Below are 24,059 nucleotides of genomic sequence, written 5' to 3' on the forward strand. Positions count from 1 at the left end.
ATTATGTATTTCTCAAAAACAAAGATACTTCTACTTAACGAGAATATTGATATGAAACCTTGAAGTCTGTGACAGAGAAAAACCTTCATGAAGGAAATATTTCTGGCAAAAACATGTAGAGTTTGACCTATTCAGCTGAGATCTGAGTGTCTTTGTCTCCTTATTTTTGAATACCATACCAAATTGGTAGTACACACCCACAAAACTACCTCTTGTGCTCTGTTGGCAGATGTAAATGTAGATGTAAACCAGATGGCTAAAGAAAGTACCATAGATATGCGTAGCATATACAAATTAATTGAAATCCATTTTTTCATTCATTTCAATATGCTTGGCATAAAATTGCGATTCAGAAGCTGTTTCATAATTTTTATTTGTCCCTACAAGCTGCTTCTGGAGAACAAGGCAAGGGCCAGGGAGAGACACTTCAGCCTGTGATTGCTGCCCACTGCTAAATACAAGTCAGAGCCCTCAGCCATTATCTTATCAAGTTTTATGGAGTTCTTGGTACTGACTGATGCCTCCACCACTTGTCAGAGAGAATAAGTAAACATACCATCCACATACAACCTCTCACTAGGACCAGGAAATTATATTTTAAATTGATTCAGTGACCAACAAGCATGATGAAAAAAAAATCTTTCTCAGTGAAAGGAAAGAGTTTATTTTTAAAATAAAGAGTAACAAACCAAGAATAAAAAGGAAAAAGGTATGAAATTCAAACAAGCAATTATAAATAAATTAAATGTATAAATCTACTTTCACTGGAATAATAACTTAATAAGATCATAATCTAACCAGTTAAATGGATAAACTAAGTGAAATTCTGGAGTAACCTTACAATTTTTAAATAAAAGCTACATCTTGTCCAGAGCAGTTAAAGGAGAAGCATACGCTTGCAAAATGCTCCTAAGCAACCTGGTAGTACTAGGTATAAGAGCAGTTATCTGACACTGAACAATTAGAATTCACACAGGAAAAGAAGCAGGTGGTGTCCCCCATACAAGAAAGCAGCAGTGGCAAAGAAAAGAGACAGTCACTCTAGAACAACATCTACTCCGATGGCTCTTGTGATAATTAGAAGGTTGTGTTTCTTTCCATTTGATTCAAACCTGGAGCATATAAACAGACCCCTTAATTACTTCTGTTAAACCTGTTGTACTTTTATAACTAAGTATTTATGTGAAGAGAGAGAAGTTATACTCTTTCTATTACAGTCTTATCTAGGATGAGAAATAAAGCTTCAGCTCTTTGATTCAACTGCTTTTACTAACTGGACAAGTTTCTAGGGAGACAAGAGAATGCTCACCAAACTTCACTTAAAAAAGACTGAGGCTGAAGTCTCAAAAGTCTGTGTAATTTGAACATAAAACAGGCAAACTTAGCTCAGTGCCATTGCCATTCTAAAGCATGCAGTCAGGGTTTGATGAGAAATTTCCTCAAGAACCCAGAGAAACTGCACACCAAAGCTGAGAGATTTTGGGTTTTGCCAGACAGATATTTTCAAATGAAAAATTATTTTGCTATGATATTCTCAATAAGTTTTGTGTCAATCCCATTTTTTTCTCTTTGACAGTGGGTTTTCTTTCTTTATTCTCTCTAAATTGACTAGAAAGAACAGGATCAAGCCAGCTGTACTTTATGTATCCCATCTTGTTCTTTGCTTACAGTCTGCTGAGTATTGACCACAGATGTAAAGTGATGGTCTTCGTGCTGAAGAGTCTGGTATGGTCACAGCAATAAACATCTCTGCAATGGTCTGCCAGTTTTCAGGGATTTGACATACCCCACCCGTTGAAAATTGAACCTACAAGTCTGAAAAATCACTCATATGTCAAATTTGATGGCAGTACTGGGTCACTCTTCAATTTCATAGTAGCAGAAAGTAGTGTGAATTTCCCAGCTGGATTTTTAGTAAAATGAACTATTTTTTATATTTTTCTAGTGCACTCAGAGGAACATAAAATGCAGTACATGTTTCCTTAGTATCCATCAGTTGTGCCTGTCTGAGTCACTTGACAAAATAGTTTCTCTGATCTTATACTTGAGTTTTAGTTACATCAATAACAAGAAAATTTTAAGGAAAATAATAATAATGCAGGAGGGCAGTGAGAGACCTTCACGTCTCTCGAGAGACTGTCTTGACAGGAGGAATTTGATGCCTCTGGGAAAACAGAATTCATTTACACTAACTCTATTCAACTGTAATGACAAGCCGTAAAACAGGCTCTGAGATGTTGTGCTTGGTTTTTTTACTGCTATCTTTTTAGTTCCTACTGAGTTTTCCTTATTCTTAGGGTGTGGGAAGAGCCACAAATTCTGCTGGTGAACATAACTTGTTATTAATCCCTACATGGTTATTTGCTATCACTAGGAAAGACAAGAGTGCCAAACTTTTCCAATACAGCCTAGATCAAACCTATTAATTTTACAGATGCTTTTAGAGAACTTAGACCCTTCTTGTCCAAGTTGAGTTTGAACTGCCACCAGCATCTTGCAGAGCCTCATCCACAGCCTGGTGTTCCTGGGGGACTTCACTGAAGACCATACTTGGTGCCAAGCTAAGTATGTCCACAAAAGAGAGTGCTTGAACGGAACAGTTCTGTATAATGGGTGTTTGCTAGTGATATCTAGGGGCTGGTTACCTGCTCTAACACCTGTGTCTACCATCCAACGCATTTTTTGAGCATTTCAGCCCTAAGCAAACTAGAAAGAAGCCAATCATCTGATTTCCAGTGAAGACTTTGGTATTTGGAGGCCAAAGGTTTCTCTAGACAGAAGTGTGCCTAAGAGTTAGATGCTGCAACATCATCGGGCTTTGGAGAAACCAGGCTTTAAAACAAAATTATTTAAAGCACTTGCACATGAACTTATGCATAATATATTACTCCTAGAAAATCTATACAACAGAACACTCTTGACTTTGGATTTTAATTCACTCAGAAAATCTCAGAGTTAGGACAGTTCTCTTGGTTATATGTGTTCGTTCATTTCCAAAATCATTTTGTTTTCAAGCTTGCAGTCTTTCCTCTGCCCCACCATCTTACAGCTTTCCCCTCCATTCTTTCCATGAGCATCCCACCCACTGCCTGCACTCCCTGCTCTTAACTGCTGCTTTGACTTGGTTTTCCCCCCTTTTTGGCCAGACCTCACCACCAAGCTTCATCCTAGAGTTGGTTTGTGCAGATCGTAGTCTGTTCCTGTCTCTTCCCCAAAATTCTCTTTTTTCCACTCTCTCTGTAGAAGAGAGAGATTCTCTGCTCTGAACTCCAGTATTCAGTTGCACCAACTAAGTCATAAGATAGCTCAAAAAAAGCAAAAAATAAGAAGAAAATAAAGACTGCCTCCAATTTTAATGTTACAGGAAGCATCTAACACACAAAGGAAAACAACATATTGAAGGTCTGAAACCATTGAAAAGAGAAACACCATCACCTAGCAATCTTTGTTGTTTGCCTAAGATGTGTCCTTCACGGACTTGACTGGCCACGAAAGGATTCAACACAAATTAATAACTGCTAAACTGCTTCTGATCTGCAGGTCATATTGTCCTACTGACAGATCATGCATGTGAAGTAGAAGAGCTGATACAGAATAGTGAAACCAGCAATGAACCTGAGAAAATCGAGAAGGTGCAGCTGGAATACAAATGGACAAAAAGTAGCCTTTAAAAAAGGAAAGGCAAAAGTAAAGGAAAAAAAACAATTATGGGAACAGACAAAAGCTAGAGGTAACGGTAACCCCAACAAATACAGTATACTTCCTCCAAAATGTGTGCATGAGGTTTTGAGCACGTGGTTATCATCAGATTAGCAAGAACATGAAATAGAATAACGCCAGTATAGAATACCAAGAGTACTAAAATGAATGTTTTTATCTTTGATAGGTTATATCCTCATTCAGAGGTATTTAAACCCTGATTAAATGGAACCCTGAAACATCCATGGAGAGTCAGATTGAATCATCCTTCAGGAGACAAACACTACATGTTTTCATTGTATTTCAATTATGTAGACTATCCAGATCTTAAGGATTTACATTGGGTTTTTATTCATATATTTCCTTAGAGTTGGACATAGATATAATGATGATGTTAGTGCAGCACACAAATGTTGACAAAAAGAGGCAGCAAAATTTGAAGCAATCCATTTATTGGTTTACCTATGGATACAAACCCAGGCAATTTTCTTTCTTAATTTATGACAAAGACACTGATTTCTGAAAGCTGTGTTTTAGAAATGTTGATTAAATCTCCTACAAATGAAAACTGTTGTTTAAATCTCCTACATGTTCACCTGAGTACTTGTATCAATGAGCCACAGTAGCTTAGAACTGATTCTGAATGTGTAATTTTTCCAGGCCAAAAAAAAGTTTTTTAGAAAGTTTGGAGCTTTCTTAATGAAATGTAGAAAATGCTTAGAGAAGTGGAGGGTAATCTGGTAAAAAGACAGATGAAATCAAGATACTAAGGGAAAGATTGATCACAAAGCAGAATTGCAGAGAAAGAAGATGAAACACTAGAAGCAGATAAGTTTATCTAGTGAATGTATAGAGGAAGAAAGCAGAGAAGATAACAGATCTAGAGACAAAGACATCGGGATGGTAGCTGAAGAGGAAGGTTGAGAGATGATTTTTTGTCTCAGGCATTCACTGTGTTCTTCTGATACTGGCAAGGCGATGGTACAAAAGCAGTTACTTCAGCAGGTAGGAAAAGAACCAAGACACCCTGTTAGTTTTGCAATTAAAACAGCCAACACAAAATCTGCAGTTTTCTTCCCGGTTATATTTGAAACTTCAGTTTTCTTGGGCAAGGCAGTCACTACTCTCTTCAGTTTCCTATTTATAAACTAGGGTGATAGTATTTCTCTTCTGCCATCTTCTTCTTTACTTGGTTGTCTGAGTTATGACAGGAGCTGTATCTCAGTCTGTTCCTACCTAGATGCTGGCAAAGCAGCCTGGTTCCGACTGGGACGGCTACATAGGGGTTTTGCAGTAACCATGGGTAAGTAAGGCAGAGAAGAACAGGAAAGCCAAAGAAACTGACAAAAGCCTTGATATGAGGAACTAAGAGTGATTACTTAAAAATACATATTTGGGTTCTTTTATTTTCTTCCTGATCCTATCAAATGCACTCAAGGCAAATTTCAGCTTATTTTTTATTTATTCCTTTGAATCTTACTTTTACTTCAAAAGAAAGTGGTTATTCGCATACAAGAGCTTGGGCTTTCTGAAAAACACCAGTTCTCATCAGCCTTTTGATAAAATCATGGGAGCTGAAAACATTGAGAGTTCCTTTTGTTTTAATAACCTCTCTTTCATGAATATTTACTTCTCATTTGAATACTTATCATCAATAAAAATTAAAACCTTATGTTTGTGAGGAGTGTGAGTACATTTGGGATTAAAATGAGCGACATCCTTCAAAACTGAGGGCTTTTGAAGGGTTATCTTTCTTAAAGCAGAGCTCTTTCTGCAACAGTATTCTGAGTCCAGCATGCTACACAAGAAAACAAAGGAGAGAAATTCTGTAAATGAGAAGCAGAACTGGGAAAAAGATTCTGTTTGGTTCATCGGGACTAGCAGTTGTATAACTTTAACTATTAACAACACAAGAAAATGATTGAGTTTCTAATATAATTAACAATTCTTTTAAGCAGTGGTTTAAATTATAGTTCTTGTTAATTTAATTTTCATTATTTGCTATTTGCCTGTGCAAATAAGGTGTTGTTTTCAGAAACAGTTTGCTGAGAAGCCTGCAAGGAGATGGAGGATGTACATGACAATGTAAACCACAGAAAAATATGAATAAAGACAAATGTACCCTCTACAGCATTAAAGTTGCAGAATGCCTAGAGATGAGAAACAGCTAATATAGGAGAAAATGGATTAAAAATTGGAGAAAATGTCTAAGTTTGCTTTATAATTTGCAGGTGAAATGTGTGAACTTTGTAACTATCCAACTAAAGTTCCACACTAAAGCTAGCTGCTCTACTGGACTTTTTTTTTTTTTGTTTTTAACATGGAGATAACCACAGGCTTTTATTAAAATTTATAATCTTCCATTCAAAGAGAGTTCCTGCTGAGTTTAGATATGGCCATGTTTCTTTCCATATAAGCCATTAATTAAGCACCTGGAACAGAAATGTTGTCAGTGGCAAGGCCAAGGCATCACCTGCTCAGAGGGAGGTGAAGTTGTCAAACGGGGCTCTCTAACCATTTTAGAGAAGAGAAGGACATTGTGCCTAGATGCCAAACCACAAACAAATCTTAACAATGGGTAAATTGTGGTAAGGAATGAGGCATGCATATTTTATCATGTTGTCTTGTACTGTTTGTGGTGTTATTTAAAACAAAGAGTACCTGTGGGTTAAACTGCTTAAATACTCCACGTAGTTACGCTTGGACTCGGCCTGGAAAATGTAAGTCCTGGGGACACTCGCCGTGTTAGGAGTACAACAAAGATCGCACATGATGTGCCTCATGATAGACCTGGTCTATGGAGACGTGTGCCCATGGGAGCCGCGGAGGGTATGGCTGGAGCAGAGGTGTCAAGGAAAGGTGAGCAGCGCTGTGTGGGTGCCGTGCTTGGGTTTCAGTGCTGATGGAGGAGCGTCTGTGCCAAGGGGGAAATGAAGCCAGACCAAGTCCTGGGTCATTAGGTTATTTACACCTCCGTGAATAGGGTAACAGCGGAGATCTATGCCCAAAGTGGGCAGTGTTCCACTACCGTGTTCAGAGAAAATGGTTGCTTTGTCCTCCCGCTGCGTCTTACATTACACACACAACACAAGCGTGTACATAATTTTGTTACACAAATATATTATACCAAAGTCTCCCTGATACTGCTCCCCAGAGCCTGGGATGGCAGCAGTGCCAAGCTGTTATGCAGGAGGCGCACGTACAGAGAGGAGGACCCTTCTCTGGGACACGCACCCCGGACACTCCCGCACAGCCCTCGGCAGGTGCCGCTCGGGCCCCAGCGCTCTGCCCTGCGGCCCGGCCCTCCTGCCCCGGCACCGCGGCCCGGCCCAGCCCTGCCGGCAGCTCGGCCGTGCGGCCGGGCCCGAAGGCGCTCGGGGAGCAGGGCGGGCCGGCAGCGGTGGCCGCAGTCCCCGCCTCTCCCGCGGGCTGCTCGGCGAAGGCCGGGCCGGGAGGAGCCGCTCACCGGCGCTGCGGCCCGCCGGAGCCATGAGCTCCCACCGCAGCGAGACCGACTGGCAGGGGTTGCTGAGCGAGGTGAGGCGGCGGGGCGGCCGCGGGCTGGGGCGCCGGGCACCGAGGCAGAGCGGCGGGCGGGCCCGGCTGCTCCCCGCGCCCCGAGGAAATGCCGGGGAGAGGGGCACAGCCGCCGGCAGGAACCCGGCCCGCGGCCGAGCGGGCGGCAGCGGCGGGCGGGGGGCGCCGAGCTGTGCCGGTCACGGCTGAGCTTTGCAGTCACGTCTGCCGATGGCCCTCCCCTGGTCTGGCTGCCGCCCCAGCGCCGCGCGGCTGCGGAGCACCGGCGACAAGGGCCTGCGAACCTCTCCGTGGGTTTTCCGCCCTGGGGCTGCAGAGAGCAGGTTGTAGGCGCTGCTGCGGCTGGTTTGAAACCGCCGAGGATTCCCTGAGCCGCGAGTATGGCCGAGGCCTCGGGCCCGGGGGAGCGGAGCAGCGCAGCGCAGCTGCGGCACCGGCCTGGGTGACCGGGCTGCCCCTGTGCCGTATGCCTTGTGTACTTACTTCCCTTGAATCACACATGAAAGGGTTTTGAGACCCATGGTGACATTTATGCTATGGGAGAAAAGAATGTAATAGTACCATGCACACGAGCCTCAACAGGTGGAGGATTTTCCAATTACATGAATAGAAACTTAATTGTCCACTGCATCCCCATTAAAAGATCCAGTGTTTACAGGTACACGTTTTCACATAGGGTAAGTTACCAAACTCACACCAACTTGAGGTCAGTATAACTTAAAGGAGTGTTATTGAAGTCAAATCTGTTTATTAGCCAAACTCATGAAGTAATCTGGCATGCTGATTTTTACATTGCATTACTATAAAAAATAGTATTTTTATGCTTACAGCTAGCAGATAAAACTTCTTTGCAAACAGCATGGGCCTGGATAAACCTGGCTGAGTCTACTGTCCTCCACTATGACGCACACAGGTGAATTCCCCTGTTTTCAGGAGGGCTTTGCCTCTGTTATGTTAACTGAGTGTAAGGCCTAAGGCTCTGACCTGTCAAATAGATATTTGAGTTTAGGATGTTGAACCTGTCACTGCTCCTGTTGATTTCAGTGGGAGTTTGTATGGCCGCAGATCTTTGCTAGTACAGTACATCCAGAATTGGGGCCTATCTATGCACGCAGTGTTTGCAAAGACACAAAATGATCCAGGAGAAAGTGAACAGTGCACTTTCAGTAGTATCCTGTTTATGCAGTGTTAAATCTAACATCTCATTTCTCAATTGGAGTTTTATTTGGGGTGGGGATGGTTTCAGATGGAAGGGAAGGGTTAGAGATGAGAGACAAGTCATGAGGTGTGTTCAGAGGAAATGTTGCTATACTGTGCTTTAAAAAGTAATTTAGAATTACTATGGAACTTTTTTACTTTTTATATAGTTTAACCTAAAATCTTGGTCCTGAAATTGAACACTGACTTCAGTTTAGGGGCTTCTTGATTGTAGTGAAGTTTAGTGACTGTGCTAAGCTACATTTTTGTAGATACTTAAATATACATATAATTTCTTTTTTTCAGGAAAAATTAGAGGCATAGTGACTTATATTTCCCCTTTCTCCCTTTCTCTCTGTTTCTACAGCAGGCTTACAGCCTGTTTTTCTGGGTGAAGTCTGTAGTATGTGCTGTCAAGATACAGGTTTTCCTCTTTTGCCTTCTTCTTCTTCCTTTGGCTGTTGTAATTCACTCCATGTGATTTACTCATTAACTCCAACATCCTAATTGGTATGTGAGAAAGTGGCTCAGACTTCTGAAGTAACTTGTAATAAGGTTTTTGAATTTATCATATCCCTCAGTGGTACAGATTTTCTCAAGGCCTTCTAGCTTCGGTGTCTGCTAGGTAATTTTTTTCCCCTGTCCATTTCATAAACATCTTGAAATGCTTTCAAAATACAAGGTAACAAAAGCAAGAAAAGACATGGTAGCTGTAAACAAACACTGTCCCATTGCTGATGGTAGACAGTTAAAACATAAGATGGGGTTAAAAATCTTGGTGTAAAAGACCAGAAGTTGGTGGGTTCAGATCTGTGGTGACATACTTTCTCATTTGCATAAGCCCAATCCTCCAAATTTGAAAGGTAGGAGTAATTGAAATACTTGTCAAAGCAACTGTAATTTTTAAAACTGTGGTACTACAGGTGTTAAGTGAAGTAGTAGGATGCGCATTTGGTCCTTATGCACAAACACTTGTACACAGAGTGTATTTTTGTAGGTTGTCTTTTCATTTTTCTATAGAGAAGAAGAAATTCTTTTGTCAGTTTCAGTCTTTTTCTATATTTATTCTTCTTTTCCTTTTGACATTTGTTCCATTTTGGTGCCGTTTGCTCTGTACCCTTTCACATATCTTTCTCTGCTTTTATTATGCTCACCACTAACTTCTTGCTTGTTCTTTTGCCTCCCTGTTTATGTATATTTCCACTTATTTTACAGCCGCACACATTTCAGGCCTAGTGTGCACCTGGTACTCTGAACAATCTTTGCACCACCTGTACCTTGAGCATTCTTTAAACTAAATGAATAGGATGACGTGGGTAGGAATACTGGGACACAGCCAACTTAGCAAATACTGAAGGAGTGTAAAAGAGTCATTATTTCCATTGATAATCTCACAAACTGGATGCAGAAGAACTCACTTCAGGAGCAAGAATCCACACAAATTTTACCTGTTCTCTAGCTAAGTTCATGTATTGGTGATGGATGCATATATATATATATAAGATTTATTACTCTCTTGGGTTACCATGTAATTTTTCTGCCTGGACTCTTGGTTTTTATCTAACGTTTATGTCACTCAATGACCCATGTTTAGAGTATTTAAAAGTCAGTGTAAACTTGTAAGGTGAAGACCTGATCAATAATCAATAATCTTGCTTATTTGACACAAGAGACTGAGCTGTAGCAAGAACTTTCTTGCTGGTGGCCTAAGTCCTCCATAAAACAGTGATCTTCATAAATCTTAAAATACTATCCCAAGAGTACATTCCATTCCTCTTCCGCATCCCTGGAGTTGTTCAAGGCCAGTTTGGATGGAAGTCTGAGCAACTTGGTCTAGTTGAAGGTGTCCCTGCCCATGGCAGCAGGGTTAGAACTAGATGATCTTCAAGGTCCCTCAGATTTGCCAACTTGTAGAATTAAATCCAATGTCAAAATGCTTCTCTTTCGCTTGCACCTCCCACACGTTAGAGTGTTTAGTGTATGCTATTTGCAGCAACTCACATGTGGCACTGCCTCCTAAAGTTAGTTTGAAGAAATGTAGTTTCTGTTTAATTTGTCATTCACAAGAGGCTATTTCTTGGTTATTGGCTGTGTATGGTCTTCAGCGGCAAAGAAGGAGGTGATATGCTTGTCTCTTGAGCTCCCTTGCTGAGTAATTTTGGAGCAGTAGTTCTAGTTGAAATAGCTAGATTTCAACATGATTTCAAGACATGAGTTCTGAAGAGTGAGATACCTAGCGTGCTTGTAATTGGCAGAGCGTACCTTTCCCATTGGTTGCACAATTTTTTATGTGGACAAGAGAGAAGAGAAAGGAAAACTGGTGAGATTTTCATGTTCATAATATCTCTATTACATTCTGTCATGTTTTCTTTTCAGACAAAGCGTGAAATGTAATTCACCAAACCTCTATGAGGGGCCAACAGGCTTTGGAGCCACTAGTTTCACAGCTTTTCTTAATGTGGACAAATGCAGTGGCTGTAGGGAAGAACAAAGTGGAGCAGATACTCTGAGGTCCCTGGTTGGTTGGGTTGGCATTGTAACAACTTTGACATTTGGAAAATGAAATGAGAATGCTAAAAGAGCTGGCACTGTGATTTACTGTGCTCCAAAATTCTCAGGAGCTGTGGGAGAGTGCTATGAAGACCTGCATGCTGGACTTCTGGGCAACAAAACAAGTGTTGCTTTTCATGTTTCCTTGTTTCAGGTTGGACTAAGAGACCCACAGGGATGTTGTGAAACAGAGAGAAATTAATAGTGTAATTGGAGGCACAGCATACAAAACTTTTAAGGGCTGGGCCACATTGCACAGAAGTGTTAACTACTAAATTGTGGTATTCCTAAATGGCCAATGAAGAGGATGTGGTGTAGTATGGTCATCAAGACAAGACATGATGTTCTGAGGAGCTGCTTATATCACTTCTGTCATCACTGAATGATACCAGCCTGCTTTGTGTTTCAGCAGCCAAGAAGCAGCCAGTGAAGCAAGAACTGGGCAGCAGGAAAAGCAGGGTTGATATGGTGGAATAAAACCAAGGTCACTGCATTGTTTCCGGTTTTATCAGAGAAAAATCACATCAGGAAGGGAGATGGCAAGCAAATGGCCAGTAATTGTGTATTTCTCTGGATCTGAGTGCTTGACTCTTTCAGATAAGTTAACAGTTTAATCTGAAGTCGAGGGGAGCAACGTTATAGAAACACAGTCAACAAATATTCCAAACAGTGAGATTGCAATGCATTTTGGGACCCTTCAGTTTCGACAACAAAATTGTCTCCAAGAGTACAGTTGGGAGAAATTTGATAAAAGCAGTTCGGTGGCAGTTCGGTAGCAGTTGGATCTCTTATTAAAAGATGGTGAGTAGAGTCCATGGTTTTTCAGAGAGCATGGTAGATGATAGGTGTCAAGGCCCAATGTGATGCCCTTCAGCATTTGAGGACACAAGGCCCTGGAGTGTCAAGAGGAGACAGAATATGATCCACAGTGTTTCCAAAGCACAGATTGGAGATAGTATCTCTGCTTCTACTCTCAGGAAATTAGATGTTTTCCTTGACATTAATTGCCATTAAGTACCAAAATACAGGCCAGTAATTTGTACAAATTAAAAAAAAAAAAAATCTGATAGGAATTCAGTGTGTTTGTTGGTTTAAAAAAAGAAAGTCTGAAACCTTGACCATGTCCCAGCTTCATCAGATTATTAGACCATGTCTACAGCGTCATTAATGAGATCTACCCAGATTTGTCACTAAAAATAGCAATGGACAAATAGTAAGTGTTTGATGTAGAGGGTCACCTTGGAGCAGTTACACTCTACTGTAATGTCAGTCTCTTTTTACTCAATTTCACTAAAGTAGTCATCTGGCTGTAAAGCAGTTCAGGCAGAAATATAGGATGTCATATTCCTTTAATTACTACGATCTTCCTTGTAGCAATTACAATTTGCTTTATTGCAGATAACAGCACATTGGTAGATAAAAGTCACTAGACAGATATGAAAAGTTGTACGTTGTAGCTTTTAGATTGAATGTATAGCAGCTGGTTCTCGTTTTAACTTTGTTTTTTAAATTAATAGATTATTTTGTACCAATAATTAAAAACAAAAGACAACAAGAATATTTCATAGTAACTATAGTGCATAATAGAATTCACTTGTTTGTCTCACTGATAGAGAGTACCTGAGATATAGGCTTTCCTTGAGTTGCAGGGGAAGAAATCTCTATATGAGTGAATGCCAGAAGCATCTATTGAATACTTTTTTTCAGACTGTTTGAGAAAATTTGCCTTATTGCTTTCATTGTTCCAAAAAGACTTGTCACACTCCTATGTTCTTTTTGACAGCATACCAATTTTATTGCACTTATTTGTACATATAAGGGAAATCACTGATGGGACTCAGTTATTTCCCTGTGTAGAACCCATTTCTGGCGTACAGTTGTTGGGTCAGTTTATGGCCATTATTGCTACATTGGCTTTTAACATTCAGAAACATATATATTGAATAACCTCTTTGAGGTCTGTCTTCGTGAAATTTGGTTTTCCTTCAGTAATGGTAATGGGAACTGCAAACAGAGCTCTGTTGAATAATCAGATTCCACAGAAATGCTCTGGCTTTATTGTTTCTTGTACCATAAGCCCATGGAAACAAATTATGATGTTATTACTGGTTTTATTCCATTTATTTGGGAAAGTCAGTGTGTGTAAAAGGCAAAAATTACTCCAAAAAGTCTTTTATGTGGTCATTTTTATAGTAAAATCCAAACAGTGCACTGGGGAGAGATGCCAACATCATCAGTATATAGTTCATCTAGTTCAAACAGATTTTAAACAAGGAGGCCATCATTATTCCTTTTCATTTAGACCCTGAACATTACCGTCCCCACAATCTGTTTATGGTTCGTTACCCTCAGGCTAATAGGTAGCTGAGAATTCCCCAGCCCCTGCCAGTGCTGCTGTAAAAGGTGAAGCCTGCTCGTGTGCTGAGTGTGTCCTTTGTAGAGGGCTGTGACTCATGGCAGACGCAAGGTTTGTTTGGTGCTAGGTCTGTATTTCCTCCTGGGTAAGTACTGGGTTTTGCAGTCTAATCCACATGCTCCGGTTCACTTCTGCCTCTCATACACTGTTCCATCCAGCAGCACTCGAGGCAAGGCTTGCAGGCACCTGCGGGTGCTGTGGGTGTATAAGGCAAGATGTTTGGCTTCTTTCCATTCCCACTGTGTGCATGGTATAGGCTGCGCTGCTCCACACAGGTGTTGGCTGGATGGGCCAGCTTCATGCTTCCTGGGATTCTTCCTGTTAAAGAAACAGGACAGGCTACTTGGTTCAGGGCTTTAGGCTGTTGAGGTTTTTTTAAAGTGATTGTGAGGTTTGCTTTTACTCATTTTTGTTTGCAATTACTCTATCAGATTGTTAATATTTAAAAACAATTTAGCGAAGGCATATTTTAGAATTACTTAGGGGATGAAACAGGGAAAAAAAGAAGAGAGATTGACAAACATTTCACTGTAAGGGAAGGAATTACTTTATCAAGTTTGAAGAAGTTTACCATGTCATTATAATCACTTGCTGACAATATTAAAGTTTAGCTTCTCATACCTTTCAGTCCTTTATCAAGGGATTTGACATTTGTGTAAGGTATCAGTAAGGACATAAGTACATAGGTACACTTGCGTTTGTTGATGCCAAGGCATCATAATCCAGAAAATTTATGGCAGGATTTCAACTTTAGTATTGCCAGAAATAAAATTAATCCAAGGTGGAAGTGTCCTTTTTGAGAGTTCAAATCCTTCTTGGAACTGCTTTTCTCATTCCCTTCCCACTTTTTTGCAACTAAGCATTTACCATTTTTGGAAAAGGTTGGCTGTACTAATATACCAAACTCATTTTTCCCTTTCTCATTGACTTGAAATTGAGGTTAACAATTAAAGTTAATTCCAAGCAAGTAGTACATACAAAGAATGATTTTTGTCCCGAAGAACAGCACTGACTTGAGCGGTATGGAAGTGCTGATGTTCTTGCTTTGTGCAAGAGCCCATAATGACAAAGTATTCTTGTCAGAGGATATAATGAAACTATAAATTGTTTTCATGACTGCTGTGGTATTTGGTCTCTTGTAGAGCATATTCAGAAAGTATTTAGAGCCATGTCTTATGCCAGTAACATCAGAAATAGAAATATATACTTTAGCATGAGCAGTGTCAAGTGATGGGTAATAAGAATCTGCTGATCGAACATCATGTTAAGTGAAAAAAGTTACTTGAAAGTTCTGATAGGTAACATTGAGGATGACATACACGTTACTCTTCCTGTCAATGGGGAAAGGCAATGAAGCAGATCAGACCAATGCAGAACAGCTAAGATTTGCAAGTTCTGCTTTGCTTAGTGCATGAGCCCTTCACATGAGAGGTGGTGGCTGCAGGGGAAGGCTCATCTCTGCCTTCCCTCTCCTTTTAGGTGTTCACAGCATTCCTGCATTATTTCCCATTCTTTTGCCTCAAACGAGCATGTGCTATTACCGCAGTCCTAGGCCCTATCACCGTGTCCCGCAGCCGTAGGGAGGAGGAGAGAAGATCCAGCAGGCAGGAATTGTGCAGCAAGATTGATTTATTTAATTATTTTATAAACTCTTTTATAGACTTTTTTCTTCATAGTCTAATTGGACAAAGGATCAGCCACCCCTTGGGGTGATTGGCTAAAATCCTAAAACATCCATTGTCAAAATATTTTTCTACTGTACTATAAACAAGACTTTTCAAGGCTGCAGATGTTTGGTTGTTTACATAACTCTGCTGCTTCTTCTGTGAGAGAGAAGAGTCTCTCATGGGCTTAGAAAATAGCAAGAAAATCCTTGCTAGCAGCATTTTTGTATCTACAATGTGCCTGTAGTATCACAGAGTAATTTAAATTTCTTTTACCTGTGCTGTAAGGGCATCGCACTAATTGTTTCAGAGTCAAGGTAAATTTTGGTTATCATTCATGCTATGCCTTCTGCTGTAGCATGGTCCCATTTCAGTGTCCAGTTGGGAGGCTGAGCCCAGAGGACATTGCTGGTAGAAGGATGGCAGTGGGAAGCGAAGCAGGAATGATTGCTTGCTACCTGGAAGCTGGATATTTTGAACACATGTAGAAAAGGGAGTTTGCAAATGCTTCTTCCTTCTAGCAGCCTTCCCAGGGGTGCTGGGCAAATTGCAAGGTTCCTCATGCTATTGTATATGAGGAAAAGAATGAGAAACTCAAATTGCTAATTTTTCTAAGTCACAGTGGTCAGGTGAACATGTGGCCATATGGATGGATTTCAAGCTTTCTATATGAGATGTCTTCCCTGTGATTGTTATTAATAAGCTAAGATGACTTGTGGCAGACTTTGATCTTGTGCAGTCTTCCTTCAACTTTTCAGAGCAGAACTTGAGACTCTTGTATCCAGTACTGGCTTGGGTAGAAATGGCTTGTTACATGTATGGGTTTTTTCTTTTCTGCAGTATCTGGTGTGCAAAAGGAAGCTTGAAAGTAAAAAGGAGGCATTGCTAATCCTTTCCAAAGAGCTGGACACTTGTCAACAAGAAAGAGACCAGTACAAACTTATGGCCAACCAGCTGCGGGAACGACACCAGTCTCTGAAAAAGAAGTATCGGGAGCTGATTGTAGGTTGTTCTTTATGAAGACTGTTTAACTGGGGGACAAAGGTGAACCTCAAAAAAAAATTAGAAAGAAGTCCATAATGGCTGCTGTGAAAATGTCTAGGTACTTGTTTGCAGGAGTCTGCAGTTGTACAGCCCTGATCATGTTGTTACTCATTTGTTCTGCATTGATGAGGCAGTGCCTGTTATATAGGACACAGAAACAGTGCATGCTCTGAGGAAATTAGTTTCAGTGATAATTCCATTTAAAATCTGACTGTGGTATTATTATTCCTCAGCAACTTAATGTACCAGTATGAAAATTAATGCAACACAAATTTGTAATGACCTGCTGTTCTAGAAATGTAAACAAATCCTCAACTTTAAAATTTTTTTTAGGTTGAAGTTAGTATTACTGATATTAATCATTACTATTTAAAAAAATAATTTTATAACAGTTAAAATACATGTTCTGCAATTAGATTCACAGAAGTTAATACAGTTTTTGGTTTCAGAAATAAGCTGCCAATAAAATATATCTGTTTATTTGTAGGATGGGGATCCATCGCTTCCACCTGAAAAGAGGAAACAGGTAGGATTTATTTTTCATTCTTTGTTATTTATCTGCTACAAGAGTACTTTGCAAAAGAATAAAAATATTAATTAAGAAATCTGATAAAAAAGCAAGCGTTTCGGAATATTAAAGAGCTCAGTCTTTAAACTGTGACTTCTGCTTTGGTCTACACATTTCACTCTGTAATACCTGAACTATCATTATTTAGAATATATGGCTATTGCTTTCCTGTTCACCTGAGACTGAAATTGGTCAGTGTACAGAGACTTGAGATTGTTCTCCTTGTTGTTTATTCTTCTGTATTGAGTCTTAAAATGGATTTGTGACAGGACTTCTCATACTTAGAAGTAAACTGGGAATGCATTGTCTGCATTCCATAATTGTTAATTTATTGTTGTGAGTGCTGTTTTCCATTAAGTATTCTCCCAGGCCACTTGGACTCTATGAGTTATAAATGGTAAAACAACGATAATTGCATTTTATGGTTCCCCTGAAAAACTTTTTGCCTGCTCGCATGCATTTTTGTTCCTAGATATCTACATAGTGTGTCCCTGTTGTGGAATGTTGGTTGTCACATCCTAAAATTACCTTAATTTTTAGAAAAAATGGTACTCAAAACACAATATGTGGAGCAGGGAGATGAGGACAGCCTAAAAGAACAAAAATCGTTGCTGTAATTGCTAGTTTTGGAAGTCTTTTAACTATGTTTAAAACATGGTTATTAACATTCTCTTAATGGATCAGAAGTTTTACTCATCACCCTTTCCCTGAGAGTTTGCATGTAGTTCTTGCTATTTGCTTAAAATTTTATGGCTTAGGGTTTTGGTTGCTTTAAACTAAACTTCCAGGGGCAATATAATTACTCCTTCAGGCACTTAAACAAATAGCTGCCAAGAAGTCAGTGGCTCAGTGTAGAATCATTTAACTTCCTCATTATTTAGCGTAATTTATTTGCAATTCTGTTATTTCAACAGAATTCTAATAGAAGTTTATGACCAGATACAAGTTTGTGTATTCTGAGTGTTGCTGAGGAATATCCAGTTGAAAAAAAAAAACAAGGCAGTATATGGATCATTACAGAGATAAGTAGGAAGGGAGATTTCCCATCCCATAGCTATTCTAATTCATCTTTCATCTTTCAAAACAAATAAAACTGACACTTGTTTCTAAAATACTAGCCAAATTCAGTCTAAATTCAGAAGCTGTGATGATATTAAGTTTGGCAATTTGTCTTACCAGGGCAAGTGCCTGGAAAACCTTTAATAATCTACCGAGGAGTCTTTTTTTTTTTCCTGAGGAAGCTATGTATTCATGCTAGGGAGCAGTGAAAGAAAGAAAATCTTGTCTTCAAATGGGGTCTTTGATGGGTTCCCCCCAAGAACAATATATACCTTACGTTGTACAGTAATAGACTGTTAGTGTACTTTCTTGAGTTTTCATTTTCCTGAGAAATGTGTCTGTAACATACAAGGTGGATAACCTAGAGCAGTTAGTGCAACCTTTCTGAAGAAGAGTATAGTTTTGCTTTGAGAAATGCATCAGAGAATAATAAAAGAAAGTAATGAATATCTTTCCATTATTACCTTACATACGTTTTTTAGCATTTTCTCATCTAAGAAAGAGTGAAGTTCTCTTTCCCTTTTGTGCTTCTTCTGTTCGCTTTTTTCCTGGAACCCCAGATGCCTGCTGGGAGAAGTTTGTGACCTCAGTCACTTTATAAAAAGAGACCCCAATCCTCCAATGAATTCTGAATGACACAAAAGTGCATACTGTTTTCATGGTCAGAAATGAGATGAAAACATGATATGCTCAACAATTTGCTATCTGTTGCATTGGTTTGCCACAACTGAAGAATTATTGCTTATTATTGAAATTTCAATGTAGAACCTTAAATGTAATAGGTTGGTTGGAATTGCTGTCTTCTTCTTCGTGTCTTCATTTCCCCCCTTTATTATCAATTATGTTTTGTGACTGCTTAAAATGTCTTGTTTTCCACCATGCCTTCTCATGCTATTTTGTAGCACAGAATTTTCATGGTTTTTATGGAAATGTCATGTAACCAGGTGTTTTCTGTCAGCAGTCAGCTAACTCAAAATCCGGTTTTGTAAAACTGGTACTTAAAGGTATCTTTACATGCAGTGGTAGTGTTTTCCCTCTCAAAGCTGTGTTTGCATCTTGGATCTTTTCCAAACGAAACTATAATTCTGTGATACTATGATGATTCTATCCAAAGATTGTTCTGTGTGTATCGCCTTCTGCCAATCAGCAGAAGCAGGAAATGAGAAACTGTGCTACTGAAATCTCTTTTTCTACTGTAGGTGTTTCACCACTACTGTTGTTATCATAGCTTGTGAGCTGTCAGTGCTTTCCTGGCCCATCATGCCTAACACTCTCAAATGGTGTGATTGAAGGTAGTTTTATAATGTCTTATGCTGTCAGGTGTAGAGTAATTTTTGGATAAGTAATGGAGTAGTGAAATGTTTCAGGACAATAGGAATTAGGAAGAGTGTGTTTTATGTTAAAATTCATTCAGACGTGGTTGTAGTGGTTTAATCCCAGCCAGGAGCCAAGGCCCACGCAGCCACTCACTCAACTGCCTCACCAGGGCAATCAGAGAGTGAATTGGAAGGATAAAAGCTAGGGAACTTTTGGGTTGAGATAAAGTCAGTTTTATAGGAAAAGCGAAAGTGGCTCACACAAGCAAAACAAAGCAAGAAATTCAATGCTTCCCATGGGCAGGCAGGTGCTCAGCCACCCCTGGGAGAGCAGGGCCCCAGCACGCATAACGGTGACTTGGGAAGACAAATACCATCACTCCAAATGCCCCACGCTTCCTTCCTCCTTCTTCCCCCACTTTACACACTGACCATGGTGTTGCATGGTCTGGAATATCCCTTTGGTCAGTTTGGGTCACCTGTCCTGACTTTGTCTCCTCCCAGCTTCCCATGTTCCTTGCCAGCACGGCAGTACAAAAAGCAGAAAAGGCCTTGGCTCTGTGTGAGCCCTGCTCAGCAATAACAAAAACATCGCTATATTATATTATTAACTCTACCTTAGCTGAAACCAGCACAATGGTAAGCAATAGACACTCCCCATTTTGAAAGACATGTTAAAATATTTCTCTGACTACATAGCCTCTGTTGAGCATCCTATATAAATAGAAATTCTACCATTCTACAGTTCTGCAATGATATATATTTATATGCATTAACTGTGATACAGGACATTTTAATGGAAGCTTACTAGGTATCTGTTGTCCAGTGTTGCTGCACTGGGAAACTTAAAGAAAAAAACAGAGATGGGATTTCTAACTTGATATATGTTGCCTGTTATTTTCATCTACACTGTTTAAATTTTCAGTATACCTTCAGTTTGGGAGAAGCTTTGCTATTAGAATAACAAATCAGTGAATCCTTCGACCTTCTATATGAAATGGAAGTTCTTTTAATTCAAATGAGATCCTTTGAATAAACAAAGATGAAGTAAAATGCATGGTTAGGAAAATGACTGTATTGAGCCACAGTCCTAAATATGCTGTGCTTAATTTGATCTCAGTGAGACCACTCAGTTGGAGATAATGGGTTTGCGCTGGGGCTGTATGTCAAGAATAAAGCTGCAATGCATATGTCACTGGTGAGGCCTTAGGTTTGTGTTTTAAATGTATAAGGAGTCAAATTAAATGGAACTGAACATCACAAGACCACAGAATAGTTGAGGTAGGAACACAGCTCTTGAGGTCAACTAGTCCAGTCTTCTTGCTCAAACATGACCACCTAGAGCAGGTTGCCCAGGGACAATTTTCAGCATGGTGTTGATTGTCTGCAAGTCCGCAGCCTCTCTGGGCAACCTGTTCCAGTGTTTGAGCGCTCTCACAGAAAAAAGGGTGAGGGGGCAAGACCCTTCCTCACCTTCTTGCTGTCCTTTCTAAGGAGCCAGTATCCCTTCATCATAGCGCTCCAGTTGTGTGAGCTATCCCACTGATTCTCCATGATCCCAAAGAGATTGTAACCCTGTAACTGCACACAGTCTTCAAACTCCTCCTGTTTATCCCCCCTGCTGCATGCATTAGAGACCTTGGAGTGGATTCCGAGTGTGCTGGTTCTGTGATACAGGCTTGAGAGCTTTCCTTCAAGACTGTTCTATTGGAACCTCCTTCTCTACCTGCCTATGGTCAAAGGAATTACTCTTCAGCTCAGTTGCTTTGTGAATTGCTATGTCCTGTCTCTTCCCATCATCCCAGCCCCTTGCCTTGCCTACCCTATCCTAAGATTCCTCATTCCCTCCCACATAATTTCAAGAGTAAAGCTCTCCTTTTGAAGTTCTCCAGTCTACTGGCAAAGATACTTTTGCCTCATGTAGTCAAGTGGATCTTGTGTCTTCCAAGCAGCTGTTGAGCCTTAGAGAGGATCCCATGATCATAGAACCATCTTTGAGGCGTCCAATACTGAGTCCCATAATGTAATGATGGCATAGTCCTAGTACAGAAACAGCTTGATGGTTAATCCTTCCTACCAGCCAAAAAGTCCCCTGAGAGAACCTGAAGGTCACGGCCCTTAATGCTGTTACAGTTATCCATACGTATCCCAAGGTGATTCATTCAAACCAAGATTCTGACTGCTTCGAGGGTCATTGGTATCGCAGCAGCATGATACCCACTCACTGAGATGTTGGTCAGACAGCTTGTCTCCTGCTAATGAATATGTCCATGAGCATGACTTTTTGGAGCAGGCAAAACATCAGAAGGACCAGAGGTTCCAGACAGAATTATGCTGTGACATACCACAAATGGACCCATTTTGATCCTTTCCACTTCCAGCTTCCAGCTCAATGTACTCAGCTATCACAATTCACTTCTGAAACAAATTTCAGGGATTACCTTATGACTGTTCTTGACATCATCATAAATAATAACTAATGTGGTTATTATTTGTTAGTGAATGAATTCAGGAAGTTTTGCTAGCCTTGTGCTAAGGTGCAAAAGCTGTATTCAGAGTCCTGTGAAATAAAATCTGCAGATAAAATACACACGGGTAAGCAATAATTTTGTATTATCTCACAGTGGTGCTGTGAAGATTAATGTGATTTCTTCCTCTCTTCAAAGGGTTTGAGGATGAAAAACATTATGCATGTGCCAAACATAGACCAGTGCACTTTGCTTTGGTTTGTCGGTGCATGTGTTTGGCTTCCATAGCGTGAGGTAGCAGTTGGAAAACAGTGACGTTGTTTGCCCTTGCAACACATAGAAAGCAATACTCCCATGGATTTCAAAGTGTGCCTGCTCCAAGAACAGAGCCAGTAGACAGATTTTTGTTTCTGAACACTGAAATCTTCTTTCCATTCCACTGCTCAGAGCAGGTGGTAGTATGTAAAACTTAGAACTTTTTAGCCACACTAGGAGTCATACTTTGTGAAGTGACACAGTTGTTTCTTCAACAAATAGGTTTTGCTCTAACAAAGAATCATAGAATCATTTAGATTGCAAGAGATCTGTAAGACCGTCGAGTCCAACCATTAACCTAATGCTGCCAAGTCCACCACTGAAGTCTAGGAGAGAAGAAACACTCATCATAATAGATGTGATAGTCCCTCAGGCCTGTTGTGTACAACAACTTCTTTTCCAGTTGCTGTGTCTTACCTTATGGAATAGAGAGACACTTGTGCACACCTCTGCACCTGAGTACTCTCGATAAATAGTCCTTCAATTAATTACAACACTCAAAATGTTTAAGGAATTTTGATTTTTTTTGTGCATTATCTCAAAGTTTAAGATGTCTTTAGGAGCTCAGAATATTTAGGAGAGGATTTTCTTCTCCTGTTTTATGTCAAGTGACTGCTTGGCAAAGCTTTGATTTTTGCTGTTGTTTTTCTGCATGAAAATACAACCCATATTAAGTGTATTTTGTTTTGCATACCCAGGATCTGTAATTTTGAAAGTCTTCTCTGTTTTTTCAACTTAAAGAGAAAAATACAATAATTTTGGATTTTTATTGCAAAGAAGCTAGTGTTAAGGGAGATCATCAGTTCTTCTATCTTGGGAGTGAGCAGTGGTAGTTGGTAAGTAAAACAGGTTTTTCTGTATTAATTCAGCCATTGCAATCATGTGAATGCGTTGAAGGAGAAACTGCACTTAAATTTGTGATCAGTCACACCCATCAAGTGTGCTTAGTGTTTCATCAAACATTTTTCTGTCAGCCCTATAATTCAGTGTTCTTCTCTGTTTGAAGGTGTGGCTGGAACAAACATAAAAGACTGTAAATTGCAATATAGGAACGTTTGTATTTAAAAATACTTTTAAACTGTAAAGGTATGTTGGAAGTCTCCCTCTCTTCCCCCTTCCCAAATTACTTTTTCAGGTAGTACCCTAAGGGCAAAAAGTTCTTTTTTTTTTTTTTTACGTGTCGGATAAGATTTATGTGCAAGAGAATTGAGAACTATATTAAAGACTGTTACTATCCATCATTTTTAAAGTGCTGTGAGGAAAAATAACACAGTGTGTATGTGTAGCTACATTTGCAAAATTGTTAGAGGAGCCAAACTCAAGAGTAGTGCATGATGCCGGGGATGACTATTTGGAGTTACATTACTTTTTTTTACTCATCAGGCCATTGGTCACTAGTGAGCAAAGATCTGTTGCTGCCTGCCAGATATTTACTGGCTTATATTAATAAGTATTTATAGATATTTTTGTCAGTATTTTTTGACACTCATCTGTAGCTAAAAGTGAAGTTCTTTTCCACCTTCTATCCCAAAAAATGTTCTTGCAAATTTTAACAAAGCCTAAGTGGAAAAGGAGGAGGACTGTGATCCCATCCCATTGAATCTTTCACTCTCTGGTCTCTTCTGATCGATCATGCTTTTTTTCCTATATGTAATAATGGTAGGCACTTCCCACTCAGCACTCTCAGGTCTGTCTTTTTCTCCTTTCATCTTAGCTTCTGATGGGATTGTTGGCTGTGGTTGCACTTGCATTTGGTCAGAGGAAAAAGGAGTATGGGGACAGTGTCATATGTTTGGCTTCAGTGGGGTTTAGACTGTGCTCAGATGATGCTCCACTGAGAAGGTGGTTGGGCACTTGAACAGGCTTTTCCAGGGAAGTGGCCGCAGCACCCAGCCTGCCAGAGTTCAGGCAGCATCTGGACAACACTCTTAGTCCTATGGCTTCGTTTTGGGGTAGTCCTGTGAGGTGGAGGGAGTTGGACTTGATGATCTTTATGAGTCCCTTCCAGCTATTCTGTGAGTCTATGATACATGCAGGCTTCCCATAACAGATGCATATAAAACAAATAGCTTGTGCTGCAGAGGCTCCAGAGAACCTGCCAGAAACGGAATGTGGATAGAGCTCTGGAAGCTTCTCTGATAATGGCCAGTTACAGAGATGGGGCTGAAGCAATACTTGTTATTTAGTGTTAGAAACAGTTGCATTGAGAGAGGGTAGGAGAAACAG

The 24,059-nt window shown here is 40.1% G+C and overlaps 1 protein-coding gene across 5 annotated transcripts in view; it reads left to right on the top strand.

The window, feature by feature from the left end:
• The first annotated feature begins 7,051 nt into the window (after nucleotides 1–7,051).
• CCDC149 (coiled-coil domain containing 149) overlaps nucleotides 7,052–24,059 on the top strand; it is a 52,390-nt gene continuing 35,382 nt past the window's right edge. For 2 of the 5 annotated variants that reach the window (XM_042053076.1, XM_042053077.1), the window contains exons 1-3: nucleotides 7,055–7,236; nucleotides 15,904–16,065; nucleotides 16,595–16,633. In XM_042053076.1, coding sequence (XP_041909010.1) covers nucleotides 7,189–7,236; nucleotides 15,904–16,065; nucleotides 16,595–16,633 — 249 coding nt within the window. In that variant the 5' untranslated portion in view covers nucleotides 7,055–7,188. Of the gene's footprint in view, nucleotides 7,237–11,150; nucleotides 11,785–15,903; nucleotides 16,066–16,594; nucleotides 16,634–24,059 lie in introns of those variants that run through there. The other 3 variants (XM_042053075.1, XM_042053074.1, XM_042053078.1) reach the window with 3 other exon arrangements.

This window comes from Corvus kubaryi, unplaced genomic scaffold (genome assembly GCF_017639235.1).
Source record: "Corvus kubaryi isolate FWS band 111438036 unplaced genomic scaffold, C.kubaryi_AGA036_p1.0 split1-131, whole genome shotgun sequence".
Taxonomy (NCBI): Eukaryota; Metazoa; Chordata; class Aves; order Passeriformes; family Corvidae; genus Corvus; species Corvus kubaryi.